Here is an 18,890-nt window from a genome sequence, read left to right as displayed (position 1 = left end):
CAAGTAGTGCCTGGGAGTTCGCGATGCGCCACTGGTTTGCAGCTTGTGCTGCGACTCTTACCAGCTGCATCGAACTTGCGGCTTTCTTTATCTGGGGGTGGTGCATCTCCAGATGTGTGAGAGTTGGCCCTTTTCCTAGCTGCTCCTACAACGACAGAGTCTGGTGGCAGCTGTGTAGTGATGAAAACCGGGTCTGTAGGAGGCGCCTTATACTTTTTTCCACCCTTGGTGTGATTGCCCTACTTTTGACCGGCTCCTTAAAGATGCCTTTTGCGTGCCGGAGCATACCAGGGAGCATAGGCAGGCTTTGGTATGAGCTGTGGGTGGAGGAGAGTGTGTTGAATAAAAAATCATCCTCGACCTGTTCTGAGTGGAGGCTTACGTTGTGAAATTGTGCTGCTCTAGCTACCACTTGAGAATACGCGGTGCTGTCTTCTGGTGGAGATGGCTTCGTAGGGTATGCCTCCGGACTGTTATCTGACACTGGGGCGTCGTATAGGTCCCATGCGTCCTGATCTTGGTCACCCTGGCTCATGGTGGTGTGAGCTGGGGAGTGTGATGGAGTTTGTGCTGGTGAGACGTTAATCACGGGCGGAGGAGAGGGTGGTGGGGTAACTCTTTTCACCACTTTTGGTTGTGGTGTCTGTTCAGTCTGGAACTCCAACCTCCTCTTTCTCCTAATGGGGGGAAGGGTGCTTATTTTTCCTGTCCCCTGCTGTATGAAGATACGCTTTTGCGTATGGTCCACATCAGTTGCTTGTAGCTCTTCCTCAAACCTATGCTTTTGCATTTGGGAGGTTAGCGAGTGCTCTTCTGTATAAGAGCCTGAAGCTGGGTCGCTTGCAGTTTGTGTCGGCATCGAAACCCTGTCTGCGTGTTTTTTCGGCTCCGAGGTGACTTTTTTCTTTTTTGGGGCCGAAACCTCTCGGCGTCGATCTGCTTCGGCGCCGCTGTCTCGGCGTCGAGCCGTGTCCACACCGGCATCTCGGTGGCGAGGCTTGTCTCCAGCACTTTCTCGGTCCCGAGAAGGCTGCGTGCCGGTGTCTCGACCGGAGTCGGACGACCTCGGCACTGTTTGGGCCTTTTTCGGTGCCGACGGTCGGTCACCGAATTTATGGGTGGAGCCATGGCCGGATGGCAGTGGCGTCCCCTGGGCCTTGTAAATGTTTCTCTGTGTGGTTTTCGACGTCTTACTCACGGTTTGTGTATCGTCGAATCCTTCGGAGTCTGAGTCTTGGATCGAGAAGGTACCTTCCTCTTCTTGTTCCTCGAACTCCCGTTGGGCTGTCGGTGCGGACGCCATCTGAAGTCTTCTGGCTCGACGGTCTCGGAGTGTTTTTCGGGACCGGAACGCACGACAGGCCTCGCAGATGTCTTCGCTGTGCTCAGGTGACAGGCACAGGTTGCAGACCAAGTGTTGGTCTGTGTAGGGGTATTTATTGTGGCATTTGGGGCAGAAACGGAACGGGGTCCGTTCCATCGGCGTTCTTCAGCACGCGGTCGGGCCGACCAGGCCCCGACGGGGGATCGAAAAACTACCCCGAAGGGCACCGGAGCTCTTCGATCTTCGATGCGGTGTGGAATCTAAGTACGCCGATCCCGAACGCAACAATACCGACGAAAATCTTCCGAAATTAGCTAATTTTCCGTTCCGAAACTCGGAGCGACAGGAACACGTCCGAACCCGATGGCGGAAAAAAAACAATCGAAGATGGAGTCGACGCCCATGCGCAATGGAGACAAAAGGAGGAGTCACTCGGTCCCGTGACTCGAAAGACTTCTTCGAAGAAAAACAACTTGTAACACTCCGGCCCAACACCAGATGGCGAGCTATTGCAGAACATGCGTATCTACAGCGACAGATGCCATCGAACAGGTATTTACTGTGTGCATCAGAGAATAAGTGAGAGGATGTACAGAGGCTCATTTACACTAATGAAACATTTCCACTGCTACATACATAGCACATGCATGTTGTGGGACTATGCTGTCCTAAGGATAGCTATACATATCAATGGTCAATTAGGCTTTATAACTGCTAAGAATTCAGGAGTCACCTCGCTAGATTTAGTGACTGGATTGGGATGGTAAGTTAGCCACTTGGCACATTTTTACTCAACAATACAAGAATCAGTTGAAGACGTGAATAACGTACGAACATATCCCTGACCAGTTGATCCTCAGTGCACTGCCTAACAAATGAAACCTGGAAAGCTGTGGCCCGTTTTGTTTTCAGCTGTGGAAATCAAACCTGAGTTGGTGTGCCCTACCCCTGAAGTATAGGTTGAGAATCTCAGGATTCAGTGCCTACCAGTGCTTGTTTTGATTGTACCTGATGAGCAGGTCTGCAAAGAGAGTGTGTCACAGGAAGAGGTTATGCCAAGAGGCAAAAGTGGCATTTTAGAGTCCAGTGGGACATCTGTGGGGCAGTTTGAGACTGAAGGAGAGAGTAAGTTCATTTCAGTTTCTAAATGTATTATATATGGCTACCACATGTTCTCTGTGTATATTTTTACCCTTTGGGTGTGAGGAAAGGTCTCGATGTGAGAAACAAACACTCCCTTAAAGACATTAACTGGTGCATTTTCCTCAAATTGTGCTCCTCATGGACTATCTTAAGGCAGATATAATGTGTTCTTTTCACGTCCTGTCACGTTGTTATGAATGTATGTCAAAGAATCGTGAGATCTGCCATGGGATGCTTTGGACCGCCTCAAATGGTTGGTGTCAAGAGTCAGCTGGTTGCAAAGCAAGAGGATGTCCCTTTAGATATCACCTTGCAAGACTGATCAGTGCTTCTGTGTCAAAGGTACTTTATAGGGTCAAACAGCATTGTGTTTCAAGGCAGGGTTTGAGGCATCTCGGGTGAGCACAGTCCAGAGTGACATTTTCAAATGCCCTTAAAACCTCTCTCCTGCTTGACTCCATGACTGTGCTGTAAACCCAACCACGACCATGATGCATAGCCTGTTTAACCCTGAAGTGCTAACACACCCAACAGCCATCTTTAGAGATCGAGAGAGGCACGGATTACATATCTGTTTCCCCGTGAACCGTTTCTGTGCCAAACAGGGTGAGGAATACTGTAGCATCAGTAAGTGTCCTTCCTGCACCACAGTCGAGGAAACTTTAGACCACTTTGCCTTCTTTTGACCAACCTATGCACGTCCTCACAACAAAGTGGTTTGTACCTACATGGAAGCTCCTTGGATTCACTCAATTCATCCCTGTTTTATGTATATTAGACACTGATACGAGAGAATGGATTGTTATCACGATGAAATGTTGTCATGCTGCATGGCTTATTCGCAACCGCACTGCTGTTAGTAAGCAGCGGTACTCACTGAGCAGTATCTGTTCACAGGCAAGACCATTTCATAGCTTTGTCTCATCTTACTGGACCCTGCACTTTACGTCACTTTCTCAGATAGTTGCCACTGTTTTACTTATTTTATTGCGATAACAAGCTGAAAGTTTTTGCAGACATTGCAAGTCAGTGTGCTTATTAAGCCTGAAGATGGTCTTTTAAGCTAGTTGTCTCAAGTTGCTGTAACAAGTGTTTTTTATGTAGCAACTAAGTCAGCATTATGTTTTTGATTCTGTGGACTTTTATGCTTGTTCCCTTAATGAACCTGAAGATGGACTATTATCTAGATGTCTTAATGCATTATGAAAATGTCACTTACCCAGTGTACATCTGTTCGTGGCATCAGTCGCTGAAGATTCACATGTTGTGCATAGCCCGCCATCTGGTGTTGGGTCGGAGTGTTACAAGTTGTTTTTCTTCGAAGAAGTCTTTCGAGTCACGGGACCGAGGGACTCCTCCTCTGTCTCCATTGCGCGTGGGCGTCAACTCCATCTTCGATTGTTTTCCCCGCAGAGGGTGAGGTAGGAGTTGTTTGTTAGTAATAGTGCCCATGCAATGGAGTGAATAAGTATGTACCTATTTAAGATTTAATATATTTACAAATGTACAAAGTTAAGGCTAACTTCCAAACGGCTACAGGCTCCCGGGGAGGTGGGTGGGCACATGTGAATCTTCAGCGACTGATGCCACGAACAGATGTACACTGGGTAAGTGACATTTTCAGTTCGATGGCATCTGTCGCTGTAGATACACATGTTGTGCATAGACTAGTAAGCAGTTATCTCCCCAAAAGCGGTGGCTCAGCCTGTAGGAGCGGAAGTAGTCTGAAATAAGGTTCTTAGTACGGCTTGGCCTACTGTGGCTGGTTGTGCTGATAGCACGTCTACACAGTAGTGCTTGGTAAATGTGTGAGGCATAGACCATGTGGCTGCCTTACATATTTCGTGCATTGGAATATTCCCTAGGAAGGCCATGGTAGCGCCTTTCTTTCTGGTTGAGTGTGCCCTTGGTGTAATGGGCAGTTGTCTTTTTGCTTTAAGGTAGCAGATTTGGATGCACTTAACTATCCATCTGGCTATACCCTGTTTCGATATTGGGTTTCCTGCGTGAGGTTTTTGAAATGCAATAAACAGTTGTTTAGTTTTTCTGATGTGTTTAGTTCTGTCGATGTAGTACATAAGTGCTCTTTTGACGTCTAATGTATGTAGTGCCCTTTCAGCTATGGAATCTGGCTGTGGGAAGAACACTGGTAGCTCTACCGTTTGATTTAGGTGGAACGGTGAAATAACCTTTGGCAAAAATGTAGGATTGGTCCTTAGGACTACTTTATTTTTGTGTAGTTGGATAAAAGGTTCTTGTATTGTAAACGCCTGAATTTCACTTACTCTTCTTAGAGATGTGATGGCGATGAGAAATGCAACTTTCCAGGTTAGGAATTGTATTTCGCAAGAGTGCATATGTTCAAAGGGTGGACCCATGAGTCTTGTTAAGGCGATGTTGAGGTTCCATGAAGGAACGGGTGGTGTCCTTGGTGGTATAATTCTTTTGAGGCCTTCCATAAACGCTTTAATGACAGGTAACCTAAATAGTGAAGTTGAATGGGTAATCTGCAGGTATGCAGATATTGCTGCTAGGTGTATTTTAATGGAAGAGAAGGCCCGGTTCGATTTTTGTAAGTGTAGTAAGTAACCCACTACATCTTTTGGAGATGCGTGTAATGGTTGAATTTGATTATGATGGCAGTAGCAAACAAACCTTTTCCATTTGCTTGCATAGCAGTGTCTAGTGGATGGTCTTCTAGCTTGCTTTATGACATCCATACATTCTTGTGTGAGGTTTAAGTGTCCGAATTCTAGGATTTCAGGAGCCAGATTGCTAGATTCAGCGATGCTGGGTTTGGATGCCTGATCTGTTGTTTGTGTTGTGTTAACAGATCTGGCCTGTTGGGCAACTTGACGTGGGGTACTACTGATAGGTCTAGCAGTGTTGTGTACCATGGTTGCCTTGCCCATGTTGGTGCTATCAGTATGAGTTTGAGTTTGTTTTGACTCAATTTGTTTACTAGATATGGAAGGAGAGGGAGAGGGGGAAAAGCGTACGCAAATATCCCTGACCAGTTCATCCATAGGGCATTGCCTTGAGACTGCCTGTGTGGGTATCTGGATGCGAAGTTTTGGCATTTTGCGTTCTCCTTTGTTGCAAATAAGTCTATTTGAGGTGTTGGTTGTCTATTTGCTCACTTGGTATACTATTGTGTGCCCGACTCCGATAAGTCTGTAAAACATACCTTTTGTCCCGAATTTTGACCCTTTGTCCTGAATTTTTACACTCACTGTCCTGAAATTACACCCATGCCAGGTGGTCATCCTAAGGACAACGTTTCTGGTCCAGATGAATCATAAACCCCAAAAACGGATGCTGCATATGATGGATGAAACACCAAGTAGCTCAGCACATTCAATCTCCTTAAGGTTTAGAACTTCACTGTGGAGCACAAGGTGTGGATGTCACGTAGGAATGCAAACAGATGTTTCAAGATTGCCAGATCAGGTTACACTAAAAAGGCAAGAGTAGCTCTTACTCTAGAAGACGCGTGGTGCTGCAGCAATTGTCCTCTTCACGACTTTGGTGAAGCTATGACATCCTATTCTTTTTAACAGACCTGGATAACCAGAAAATATGTCTAGTGATCTATGCTAAAATGTTAGATAATGCTTCTAAGGACCACATGATCTACTTAATAAAATTAATAATTTTTTTCCTGCAAGCCATTTTTTGTCTATTAAGACAATCTCTTTATACCTTGGCTGTGCAAAGTGTTTAATATAAAGAACAAAAACGAAGATTTATTTTGAAAACCGAAAGAGATAAACCAATAACACTTTTTTGTTCTCTCGCTAGCCCGGTATTGATAGAGTATGTAAAGGTATATCTTATTCACTGTTAAAATAGTAGCCCACAAAACAGAAGAACAAGTTGCTGCACATAAGAGGGCAAAGCAAAATGTTTTCACCAAACCAAATAAATTCTATTTTTCACAACTGGGGAAGGGGCTATCACTTTTTTGTTCAAGAGAACAAATTATCACTACTTTCACCATTAGCAGTGCTTGGATACGTACCATAGAGAATTATGCAACATAGCAAACAAAAAACACAAAGAATGGGCGAAATGCAGGAGAGACATGCAAACAAAAAGTATAAGGTGCATCAAGGGCTCAGGTGAAATAATGTTCATCCATTTAGAGTTTTCCAGAGAATGTCTGGGTTAGTCACTAACCTTCTCTCTCTTCGGAGCAATGGCATCAAGCTCATCAATGAATATGATGGCAGGAGCATTTTTTTCTGCCTCTTCAAAGGCCTTACGCAGATTACTCTCAGATTCCCCAGCCAGTTTGCTCATGATTTCAGGACCTGCGAAACAAAGTTATTGCATTCATTTAATTATAATTTTTTACCCTCTATATAGCAGAAATATTTACAAAAACACAATTAATGTTAAACATTTTATAGTGAAACAAAAAAATGACTTAAACATACTTCTAATGCACAGGCTGTACCACAAGTGGCTATTTGGCAGTAAGAGATAAAAACAAAACTTCAAGGAGCTAACGGTGTAGACTTTCACCTAGCAGAACTTGGAGGTTTTCAAGGTATTTCTGAACACAAGGTGGTATTCAATCCTCCCGATTTTCATTCGGAGCTTCCCTAGTCTGGGTACCAACAGAACACAAGTACCACTTAACACATTAAGCACTAATGTAGCCTCAACTTCCTCAGGTGTATCTGATGAGAAACATTAAACATCTTTCCTTTCAATCTTGTGTTTGCATGAAATGTCACCAACATCTTCTAGGACGAGGCTTATATAAGCTGAAATAACAGAAGATGGCTGGACAACCAATATGTATGAGTGGTGGTGTTCAGAAATAAGACTATCAAAGAACTACAGTAAATTTAAAGTAATTCTGCAGTTTAACAGAAATGCATAATGGCAGCCAGAAGAGGGTGAGCAGTTAGTCTTGATTTAACCACATTTAAAAAATAAAAAAAAAAAATAAAAAAAAAAAACACACCACAGAAGAATGAAGAAACCTTACAAATAAAAACTGCTGCATAGCAACAAAAGGCTGCGAAAACCTTGCTATTCTATTAAGCACCATCATAAAAGCCGCCTCCAAGGACGCAAAATGATGGAGTCAAAAACTAATAGGCAAGTGAATCTAAATAACAAAGAATATTCTGGGTGCTTGGTATGACGGTCTCTTCCTCTAGTCTACACGCTCTACAACACTACCTAATGTGGCACTGGCTGTCATTTGTACTCACGACATGGAAGGAGTCTGCTATCTGCGCCTTGCTAATGTGATAATAGGAGGGAGCGCCCCTTACGTGCTCTTCACCTTTGTCATTTGGAATGGGTCGCAAAGTAGTTAGTGCAAAGGGACTTTTGATTTGACACTCAAAGCCTGTTAGCATGTCATAGTGCAGGCTTTGCAACAGCAAAACCAGTTTAAATTTTTTTTTTAATTTGCAGCACTTCACTAAGTAATTTTATTTGTAGTGCCTCGAGAGGGTGGATTCAGACATTTGGAATGCAGCTCCAGATGAAAGTCCTCATTTGGACTTAACATGCGCTTCTTTCCCCAAGTTGTATGAGCATCTTTATAAAGTTCTTAAATAGGGGCTGCCTTCAACTAAGCATGGGATTTTGTAAGGCTACCATGGAGAAAGGCTCTGTCCAATTACAAACCTCTCCTTCCTGGAACTCACTGATGGGGGTATGCGGTAATGTGGAAGCACAACACTGAGATGGTGTGCACAAGATGCCAGAGCACCAACAGTGTACATAGGGCCAAGTTAGCGCTGAAAGATCAGATCATCAGCAAATCTGAGATATGTACTGGATGTAGGTCTCAAATTTGATGCAGATTTACAGGACAAAAAAGTTCATAGTAGAAGAACACCCAAGAAGTAGAGTAGTTTGTACTGCAGCCCAGGCATGAAGAATTCCATCTTTTGAGAAGAATAAGATGTGAAGAGTCCTAGGAAATAATTACAGCCTTATTAGACCGGGATTCTCTTCCAAACTTTGGACTGAAATATAGTATGAGACGCTCTCAGCAGAACATGGAAAGTACAAGAAAATTGAAAAATGTTAATCAGGTAGGCTGCTTCATGTGATTTGAAGTCATTTCATCATTTGTAGTTACTGTTAAAAAAAAAAAAAATCACGAGGACTAGTACACTAACAAAATGACCTTTATGAGCCATGAACACAACGGGAGAAGAATAAAAAGCAGATTTTACCATTGATCAGGAAGAAGAAAGCTCCAGTTTCATTTGCAACTGCCCGGGCTATAAGGGTCTTTCCAGTACCAGGGGGTCCATACAGTAGGATACCACGTGGAGGCTGAGGGCGAAAGAGACACTTAAATGCAGCAAAGTTCCAAGAGAGTTATACTGACAAGAGTATATTTTTTTTTTTTTTTTTTTTTTACTTTTAGTGATAAATGATGGTCTGTCAAAACACACTACATAGAGTATACTCAGACAAGATACTCCGAGGAAAAGACTTGGTAAGCTGGCGTTACGTACAGAATTTAGACTTTAACTCCCTTTCTAATCTTTTTTTTTTTCGACTGCAGGAGTGGCATTTTTTAGGACATCAAACTTAACTAGTTATGCCAAGGTTGTTCAGATTTCTAGAAGGCAGAACACAAATGGATAAACTGAGTGGATTCTAACATCAGAGGGCCTGTTAAAGCATCCGTGTATGTTACCTTCACGCCTATAGCCTTGAAGAGCGCCGGGTGCCTGAGCGGGAGCTCCACCATCTCCTTAATCTGCGCCAACTGCTTCCGACAGCCACCAATATCATCGTAACCCACTTCGTTCAGGGACTCCTCTTCATCCTGTAAGAAGGAAGCAGACAAACCTCAGTGGCACCGGATACCGCAAGAGCGTCGCGATAACGCTGCAAAGCACAGAGCGCAGAAACACCCGCCCTGAGGCCCTAAGGTCAGGCTGGGCCTTGGCGCGCACTCCAGATCTAATGCAGCAGATCCCCGGGCAAAAACGAACACATTTAATAAGACACTCGCAGTAAAGTAAGTGCTTGGGGTTGCACTGAAGAATTTGGCAGGGCGCTTGAATACACAAACCCTCCATTAGCACATTAGAGATCAATGTAACCAATGCCAGCCATACACAGAACCCTTGTTCAGCCTTTACATAGACTCCCATGGCCAGCACAGCCTCGTGCGCCAGCAGGACATCCTAGCCGAAAGACGACAAGACACCTAGCTGATATTGTGCAGGATTTAAGAGCAGAAAGGTAACTGATTATTCGCAAAACCTGACTATGAACTCATAACTGTTACCGCACATAAAATTATTCACAAGTAAATAGAACCAGAGGCCACGTTTGTGGAAACTGCACAACGGAGGCACCTGTAAATGTCAGTGAATACCACATATCTGCAAGTTTCTAAGTATCCATAAAGCCATTACAGATAATTCACCACTGTGAAAAAGTCTGAGGATTTATTCTTCCTAAGGGTTGGAGGAGGGCTGGGCGGGAACAGCAAGGTGTTCCTCTGGAGGAAAGACAAAACAAGTGCAAACGCACCTTCGCTTTACTTTCTCTCATTTGGAAACGGACACCCATATACATGCTAACAGCTCAATGCACACAGTTATGCCTTTTAACCATCCGCTCTCTTAGGAAACATACAAGGCAACAAAGAAAGCAAGAGATAGAAGAAACAGTGTAATATCACACAAGGCGTCACGCAACCACTACAAGGATTATTGAAAGAACGCACCCAAGCCACTATACTAGCAGTAGAATATACTGCCATCTGGTTCAAGGATAATTCGAAGTTGAGCCTCCATTTAGTCATCTCTCCCACAACCACAAAGTGGGACATTTTATCAGAATGTGACAAGAGCCCCTTTTCCCAGCCTAAATGATGCAACAACTAAAACAGAACATTCAAAATGTTAACTGCCAGCCCACCCTGCACCAGGAGTATACAGACCTCAAATACTTGTGTACATATGCACTGTAAAACACAGTCTTAAAATCAATAACACAGCCACAGTGTTAAAAAGAAATGCTAAAGTATAACTATCATAATAGGCTAGTTTCTGACAAAGCACTACTGAGCACTCGTGGTGTCCTCCGTTACCATACGCAGGCACCAAAAATGCATGCACGTGTTTGTAGGTCTCATAGCCTCGCTCAGAACTTCCATGCATTTCTGTGCAAGACACACGTGTCCAAATTCTAAGTCCTCAGAAACACTTCTGCTAAGTTAAAGCTGGCTGAATCTGGACGACAGTTGTACCGCTGTACTGTTAACAGGTCATTTAAGGGGATACTTTTATTATCGTGCCTTGTGTCATCTCCAACAGGTCAGAAAACCACCTCTCTCTGGCCTACTGTGGAGCTATCATGATCAGTGAAAAGGCAGTTAATTTGCACCTGCTTAAACATTAGTCGGATTAGGGGAAAGGTGTAAGCAGGTTTCCCTGCCAAGTCTTATCGACATATAGGGGGTGCAGACAACTGGATACAAAGTTTTGGCATTTTCACATTTTTGTATGTTGCTGTAAGGAAATGCCTCCTCGGCATGGTTACCCTCTGACTTTTTGCCTTTGCTGATGCTAAGTTATGTTTTGAAAGTGTGCTGGGACCCTGCTAACCAGGCCCCAGCACCAGTGTTCTTTCCCTAAATTGTACTTTTGTCTCCACAATTGGCAAAACCCTGGCACCTAGGTAAGTCTCTTGTAACAGGTACCAATGACCCTGATGCCAGGGAAGGTCTCTAAGGGCTGCAGCATGTGTTATGCCACCCTAGGGACCCCTCACTCAGCAAATGCACACTGCCTCTCAGCTTGTGTGTGCTGGTGGGGAGAAAATGACTAGGTCGACATGGCACTCCCCTCAGGGTGCCATGCCAACCTCACACTGCCTGTGGCATAGGTAAGTCACCCCTCTAGCAGGCCTTACAGCCCTCAGGCAGGGTGCACTATACCACAGGTGAGGGCATATGTGCATGAGCACTATGCCCCTACAGTGTCTAAGCAAAACCTTAGACATTGTGAGTGCAGGGTAGCCATAAGAGTATATGGTCTGGGAGTTTGTCAAACACGAACTCCACAGTACCATAATGGCTACACTGAAAACTGGGAAGTTTGGTATCAAACTTCTCAGCACAATAAATGCACACTGATGCCAGTATACAATTTATTGTAAAATACACCCAGAGGGCATCTTAGAGATGCCCCCTGAAAACATACCAGACTTTCAGTGTAGGCTGACCAGTTTCTGCCAGCCTGCCACACACCAGACATGTTGCTGGCCACATGGGGAGAGTGCCTTTGTCAAAGCCTGTACTGGGTGGAGGTGCTTCTCACCTCCCCCTGCAGGAACTGTAACACCTGGCGGTGAGTCTCAGAGGCTCACCCCTTTTGTTACAGCGCCCCAGAGCATCCCAGCTAGTGGAGATGCCTGCCCCTCTGGCCACGGCCCCCACTTTTGGGAGCAAGGCTGGAGGAGATAATGAGAAAAACAAGGAGTCACCACCCACCAGTCAGGACAGCCCCCAAGGTGTCCTGAGCGGAGGTGACCCCGCCTTGAGAAATCCTCCATCTTGAGTTTGGAGGATTCCCCCAATAGGATTAGGGATGTGCCCCGCTCCCCACAGGGAGGAGGCACAAAGAGGGTGTAGCCACCCTCAAGGACAGTAGCCATTGGCTACTGCCCTCCCAGACCTAAAAACACCTCTAAATTCAGTATTTAGGGACACCCCAGAACCTAGGAAACTAGATTCCTGAAACCTTAACAAGAAGGAGGACTGCTGACCTGAAGCCCTGCAGAAAAGACGGAGACGGCAACTGCTTTGGCCCCAGCCCTACCGGCCCGTCTCCCAACTTTGAAGAAAACTGCAACAGCTACGCATTTAACAGGAACCAGCGATCTCTGAAGCCTCAGAGGACTGCCCTGCACCCAAGGACCAAGAAAATCCAGAGAACAGCGGCTGTGTTAAAAAACCTGCAACTTCTTTGCAACAAAGAAGCAACTTTAAAGACTTCAAGTTTTCCGCCGGAAGCGTGAGACTTTCCACTCTGCACCAGACACCCCCGGCTCGACCTGCAGAAAACCAACACCTCAGGGAGGACTCCCCGGCGACTGCGAGCCTGTGAGTAACCAGAGACGACCGCCCTGAGCCCCCACAGCGACGCCTGCAGAGAGAATCCAGAGGCTCCCCCTGACTGCAACTGCCTGTAACAAGGGACCTGACGCCTGGAACCAACACTGCACCCGCAGCCCCCAGGACCTGAAGGAACCGAACTCCAGTGCAGGAGCGACCCCCAGGCGACCCTCTGCCTAGCCCAGGTGGTGGCTGCCCCAAGGAGTCCCCCATGCCTGCCTGCATCATTGAAGTGACCCCTGGGTCCCGCCATTACTTCCTATCTAAAACCCAATGCCTGTTTGCACACTGCACCCGGCCGCCCCTGTGCCGCTGAGGGTGTACTTTCTGTGCTTTCTTGTGTCTCCCCCCGATGCCCTACAAAAACCCCCTGGTCTGCCCCCGAGGACGCAGGTACTTACCTGCTGGCAGACTGGAACTGGGGCACCCCTGTTCTCCATTGAAGCCTATGTGTTTTGGGCACCTCTTTGACCTCTGCACTTGACCGGCCCGAGCTGCTGGTGTGGTAACTTTGGGGTTGACTTGAACCCTCAACGGTGGGCTATCTTTGCCCCAACTTTGAGACTTGTAAGTGTTTTACTTACCTACAAACCTAACCTTTACTTACCTCCCCCAGGAACTGTTGATTTTTGCACTAAGTCTCCACTTTGAAAATAGCTTATTGCCATTTTTACAAAGACTATGTGATATTGCTTTTATTCAAAGTTCCTCAAGTATTTAAGTGAAGTACCATACATTTAAAGTATTAACTGTAAATCTTGAAACTGTGGTCCTTAAAATACACTAAGAAAATATATTTTTCAATATAAAAACCTATTGGCCTGGAGTAAGTCTGAGTGTGTGTTCCTCATTTATTGCCTGTGTGTGTACAACAAATGCTTATCACTACCCTCTGATAAGCCTACTGCTGGACCACACTACCACAAAATACAGCATTAGAATCATCTATTTTTGCCACTATCTTACCTCTAAGGGGAACCCTTGGACTCTATATATACTATTTCAAAGTAAGAAATAGTGTGCACAGAGCCAACTTCTTACAGTTGCTAAGAAGACAATTTCTGGTCTGCCCCACTCCTAAAAGACCTTTCACTGTTTCTTGCTTCAGCTTCCACTTGCGAGAGTCACCGCCTTAGCATTTTGGTGCCTGTTTGTGGGGATGGGTCAGGGCGGATGTGGAGGATGAGGTGTGCTCTCAGGGCATGGAGTAAGGAGTATGCCAGGGGTCTGTGTGGAGAGGGAAGGGCTGTGCACTTTGAGTTGGTTTCACATTTGTCTCTCTGGTAGCTCCAACCTCCCACCCCCTTTGACAGTTCAATCAGCTCCAACTAGGACGAACAAGAAGGGGAAATATGTCAGGGTGAAGCTTTGTCGGCAAACCAGAGGACAACGTTGAACTCTGAGGTTTTGTGACATTAACAGATGCTGCTGCTCCCTCGTGTCCCTGACCCTCACCCTACTAGTCTGGTTTGGGTTCTTTTACCCACACACCTGTGTCACTCTTCCTTTCTATTTTTCTGCTCTCTTCTCTCACCATCTTTCTCACACACCACTCTCACTTGATACATTTTCTGTACCCCCTCTCTTGCTTTCCCCCTCTCCTCCTTAGTCACACATTCACCCTCCCTCACTCAATCACACCACCCTCTACTTGAGCGGCAGAAGCAGCACCCTCTTGCACTGTGCATGGCGCAGTTCGCGCTGATTTTACAGTGCTGGACAAACACCCGGTGCTAAAAATCAGCACAAACTGCGCAACCCAACTCACTCCGCTGCTTGATGAACGCTGCGTATCATGGCAGAGTTTTTTAGTCACTACGCGAACTCCACCCCGGCCTACTTCCAACCAACTTTTCAGTTTTACTTTCCTCACCAGACCAGAGGACTGGACTGCTTTTTTGCTGTGGACATTAGAGTCTGCTGAGGAGTTCTTTATGTATGCAGGATCCTGTGAGGACTGTTAATATTTTGTCACCACTCTAGGTGTAAGAGCTTTTGAAGAGACCATCTCCTTAAAAGCTTTCATCCCCTGATCTAAGAACCTTGCTGGCATAGGCAAGTATGGGTTCTTTCGTAGAGGGAAGAGGGTTTCAAGCCGAAAACATGAATTGGTTTGTTCCTCCTGTAGGTGTACCGTAAGTAGATGTCGGCTGTTCTCTAATGATAGCATTGTACAGGTCAGCGTCATATGGGGGGGTAAAGACTCGGAGTAGGACGAGTGACTTCTAATGGGTTGGTGTCAATTTGGTGCCAGACCAGTTCTGTTGAGTTTTGTAAAAGGTCAGGCTTATATTGCTGCTCCCCTTCCTTCTGGTACAAGAGTTGTTGTTCCTATCTTTGCAATTTACATTCTGCAGGAGGCTGTCATTTCTGTGCTCCCTCTCTAGTCATTTAGTCTACTCTGGCCTTGATAGAATTTTTAAGGCCTTGCAAGAGTTGTGGAACTCCTCGTCCCTGTGGAGCAGTACTGCGATCTTTGCTATTAGTGAACTTTTTGTTGCTAGATGTCAAGCACCTAGCACAGAGTCCTTCTCTTCGGTGTTTTCCTTTTCCTTCCTGTTGTTAAATGTGTTCTTGACCACTGACTGTGTTGCAACACTTTGCACCTGGATTAGCTGTCTAGAGTTCACCAGTTGCAGATTACATTTTGTATTCAGTTTAGCTGCCTATTGACTTTATCGTAGCATTAGACACTGCTATGTTAAAACCGTCCGTGTTTTTCCACATTATAAACTGTGCTTATTTTCGTATTCTTTCTCACCGAAGAACTAGTACATATTATCACCGAACAGTTAGTCAGTCAGCACAATAAGAATGTACCAGACTGATTTGTTTTTTTTTTTTGTGCAAGCAGGGAACGGTTTTGGCCTTGAGAGACAATTGGGGAGACTTGCCAGTTTCAACCCATAACCCGTTTCTTTCAGCTCTGACCTACATTAGCAAGCATGTTTGAATATTTATTTTTTATGGGAGGGTTTTTTCCAGAAAGCCCTTCTCGGGTTAAGCTATAAAAAGGTGCCCTGGTCAGTAGAGGTGAAATTTCCAAGACCTCGGTCAGGATTAGACGTCGAATGCCTGACATATCTGCCCCGTGAGGGTGGATATCTTTCTCGCAGTTGAACGGGGTCATCTTCTTGCTGGCATGAGAAAGATGAAGAGCTTGGCAGGCCCTACAGTGATTAATTTTTATTCTTTGCCTTTCATAATCATAACTACATATATTTGCTGAGTACATTGCAGTTGAGAATCATTTTGGTATATTTTCCCTTCATTGCTGTGACTTTTTTTTTTTTTTAAACATGCTTTCAATCTACTAAACTCCTTTTTTAGGAAACTCGTGGTGAAACAACAACAAATGTCTTCTTTGAACTGAGAAGAGCATTCCAGAAATTCTTGTCAGCTCGGTAATTAGTGAAAGCAAAACACTTCCCCACAGTACCAATACCCTTTCTGAGTCAAGCCAGGGTCTGAGGGTTTATCACAGACCGTGTCCTTGTGATTGGATCGGTGGGGCTTTTTGCGTTTCGACTTCCCTCGAACTAATAGTTGCTTTATTGTCAAGGATGTCTTGGAGGACAGTCTGAGGATTTCACTTAAGCCCCGAAGCAATCTTGTGGCGTTGCAAAAAAAATGCCCTTTATCGCTCAGAGTCCTTCAACTCCTTCCTCAGCAAATCCTTTCAAGGTAAGCAACACTCTCCTCAATGTTTGACTCTTTCCCCCAAGTTGTTCATAGTCAATTGACCGCTCCATGTCCTGGAGAGAAGGCTCACCTGAAGAGCCGTGGGTAGAAATTCTCCACATACCTCACAACCTTCGCCATTACGATTGATGGACAGGCGGAGATTACAGACTTTGTGACTGTCCTTCAGTGAAAGTTTGCGGTGGAATTTCAGGCAAAACCTAAAAGGTGGTGTTTGCCCTTATCTCCCATAGACACCAATCCCCTTCCTATCGTTCATAATCCAAAACATGTGATTGAAGTGCCACATTAAAAAAACAGCCCTTTCAGGCTTTTGGTAGTTTTGCTTGCCCTCAATGACCACAGTTGATCTTGGTGTCTTCACTCATCCAGATTTTTCCTTCAGCCATGTCTTTCACTTCACTGAACTGTGTGTGACCTGTTGCTTTATATAGCGCTTCAAAACCCAAAAGCAGAATAAAGAATATGAAAATGGGAACCACACATGGGAACTTCTGGGACATACGTCTGATGTCACAAGGGGACAAGGAGGAAAGACAATTCTAGACCCAGCCACTTGATGGCAAGACAATGCAGAAAAGATTCACAATGCAAAAAAACTACTATCCATCTTTATTTTGTTATCTCCAGAAAGTGCATGGTGATAGAGGTCTGCTATGTATATAACATCTATACTTATAACATCTCAAGTTTTAATTTTTTGTCTTTGACTCACCTGAAGAGTCTTTGCATGATGTATCAATTGCCAAAGAGGCCCATATCACATGTGAGGCCTCCGGTCTTACTTTACTCGCTCAAACTAAAAAAAATGAAGGCATACTACCAAGAAACTCGCATCGACCAAGAAAAGGGGAGCAAAGTAAATTTAGCTCTGGGCCATCAAGCAGAGAACAGCAAACTCATGATTGTTTTTGTTACCAAGTTAAATGGTAGAGCGCGCAACTCCTAACTTTAGTAGAGAAGAGCCTAATACACAAGGAAACTTACAATAGCTAAATCTTGTGTTTAGAGCAGGTCAGTTATGACACAGAAATTAAGAACCCCTGAGAAGCACAAGGACTATGGTATTCCTATTAAGTCAAAGCTGGTTTAAGAAGCGGTCTTACATCTTTGATTTCACAGCATCTATGCTAGATGCGGGCTTACCTCTCGTTTGATAGGCTCCCCTTCACAATGGATCACTGTATCTGGGGCCACTATACAGTACGGGCTTGGATCGGTTTCAACAACTTTAAACTCCACTGCACGCATTCCTCCACGGACCAAGAAAATATCACCTGTGCATTGAGGAAGAAACATTCAAGGTGACTCATTTAACCCACCAAGAGATGATTCTTATGGATTTTTAATGTATTGTGGTAAGCCTTTAGTTCACTTAAGAAGCAGCTACAATATATGAAAAGACAAAAAGATGCTCAATTTATTTCCAAATTGAAACCAATTTATCGAACATATGAATCGTTGGGTTAATACCTCATATCAGGGAGAAACAGCAAATGTATCAAACAAGTAAGGTAGGTTCCAACAAGGGCCCCCCCCCCCCAATGGAACAGAGTTGAAAAGTGTGCAATATGAACAAAGTATAATAAAATTCTCAATTTGACCAAGAAAAATTGAATGCGTCCCTAGCCAAAACAGACACGTCGCGGATGAGCTAAAAGTAACCTGATATATACAAGCCTTCAACAGGAGTGAGAGGTGGATGCTTCTAGGGTTCAGAGGCACTGTAAGGACAGAACATTCTTGAATCACCAAACAGTAAAACCATGGTAGACAAACCTCCCAGAATAATAAGTCTGTATAGTACTGGAAGGTGACAACTGATTTTAATTAGTGACTATACAGAATTTGGCAGAACTGTATTATTGTCTTTAACAGAGGACCCAATAACTGTTTATATAGCACAGCTCAGCAGCAACACCATAGGGCCCAGCGACGGCATACATTACAAAGAACTTTTTTGTTGTTGTTTTTAAACCTTTAGTTGTGCCTTTATTGCGACAAATAAATGTAACATTCACTGCATATCGCCAAGTGCAGTTGCCACTCTACACATCCAGTATTCCTGAAGATACAAGTTAACACAGACAGCACATTCCGCAAGTCTACTCTTGGTAACCATAGCGCCTTTATTCAGCAAAAAATCTGTATACATTCATGTCTCACATACTCCCTGGTCTGAATCAGTGTCCGAGTCGACATGTTCATTAAAATCGTCCAGTTGCAGCCTCTAGGCTGTCCCAACCTCAGCACCTTTTTTGACAGAGCGGGAGAGGCGTATATGTTGCTCTTCTGTGACCTCCCTACCCCCATTCTAGCACGTCAGTAATTCACATGACTACAAAGAATCTCACTGTGTGGGACCCACAAGTTCCATCTGGAGCAGAGAGGTAATAGTGAGTGAGTGTACGAATTCAGCAGCGATCTTACGGACAATGTCAGGTCTCTTGGGGTGAACTGTGTGGTGCCATCTGACAAAGTACACCTAGGGGGCTTAAGCACCATACTTTATATAGGGTGCCCTGCCCTCGTCTGTCACCTTTAAATGGATGTCCCATGGTGCAGATATAGTCAGTGCGCCTTATAGTAAATGTGTGACAC

The 18,890-nt window shown here is 44.8% G+C and overlaps 1 protein-coding gene across 1 annotated transcript in view; it reads right to left on the bottom strand.

The window, feature by feature from the left end:
• The window catches only part of VCP (valosin containing protein), a 110,794-nt gene that overhangs the window by 71,499 nt on the left and 20,405 nt on the right, over positions 1–18,890 (bottom strand). The window contains exons 5-8 of the mRNA XM_069212692.1: positions 17,436–17,566; positions 9,150–9,281; positions 8,677–8,779; positions 6,647–6,780 (exon numbers count right to left, since the gene is read on the bottom strand). Coding sequence (XP_069068793.1) covers positions 6,647–6,780; positions 8,677–8,779; positions 9,150–9,281; positions 17,436–17,566 — 500 coding nt within the window. The remainder of the gene's footprint in view (positions 1–6,646; positions 6,781–8,676; positions 8,780–9,149; positions 9,282–17,435; positions 17,567–18,890) is intronic.

Source organism: Pleurodeles waltl, chromosome 1_1 (genome assembly GCF_031143425.1).
Source record: "Pleurodeles waltl isolate 20211129_DDA chromosome 1_1, aPleWal1.hap1.20221129, whole genome shotgun sequence".
In the NCBI taxonomy this organism is placed as follows: Eukaryota; Metazoa; Chordata; class Amphibia; order Caudata; family Salamandridae; genus Pleurodeles; species Pleurodeles waltl.
Note: the sequence above shows the minus strand (reverse complement) of the source record. Positions and strands in the feature narration are given on the sequence as shown.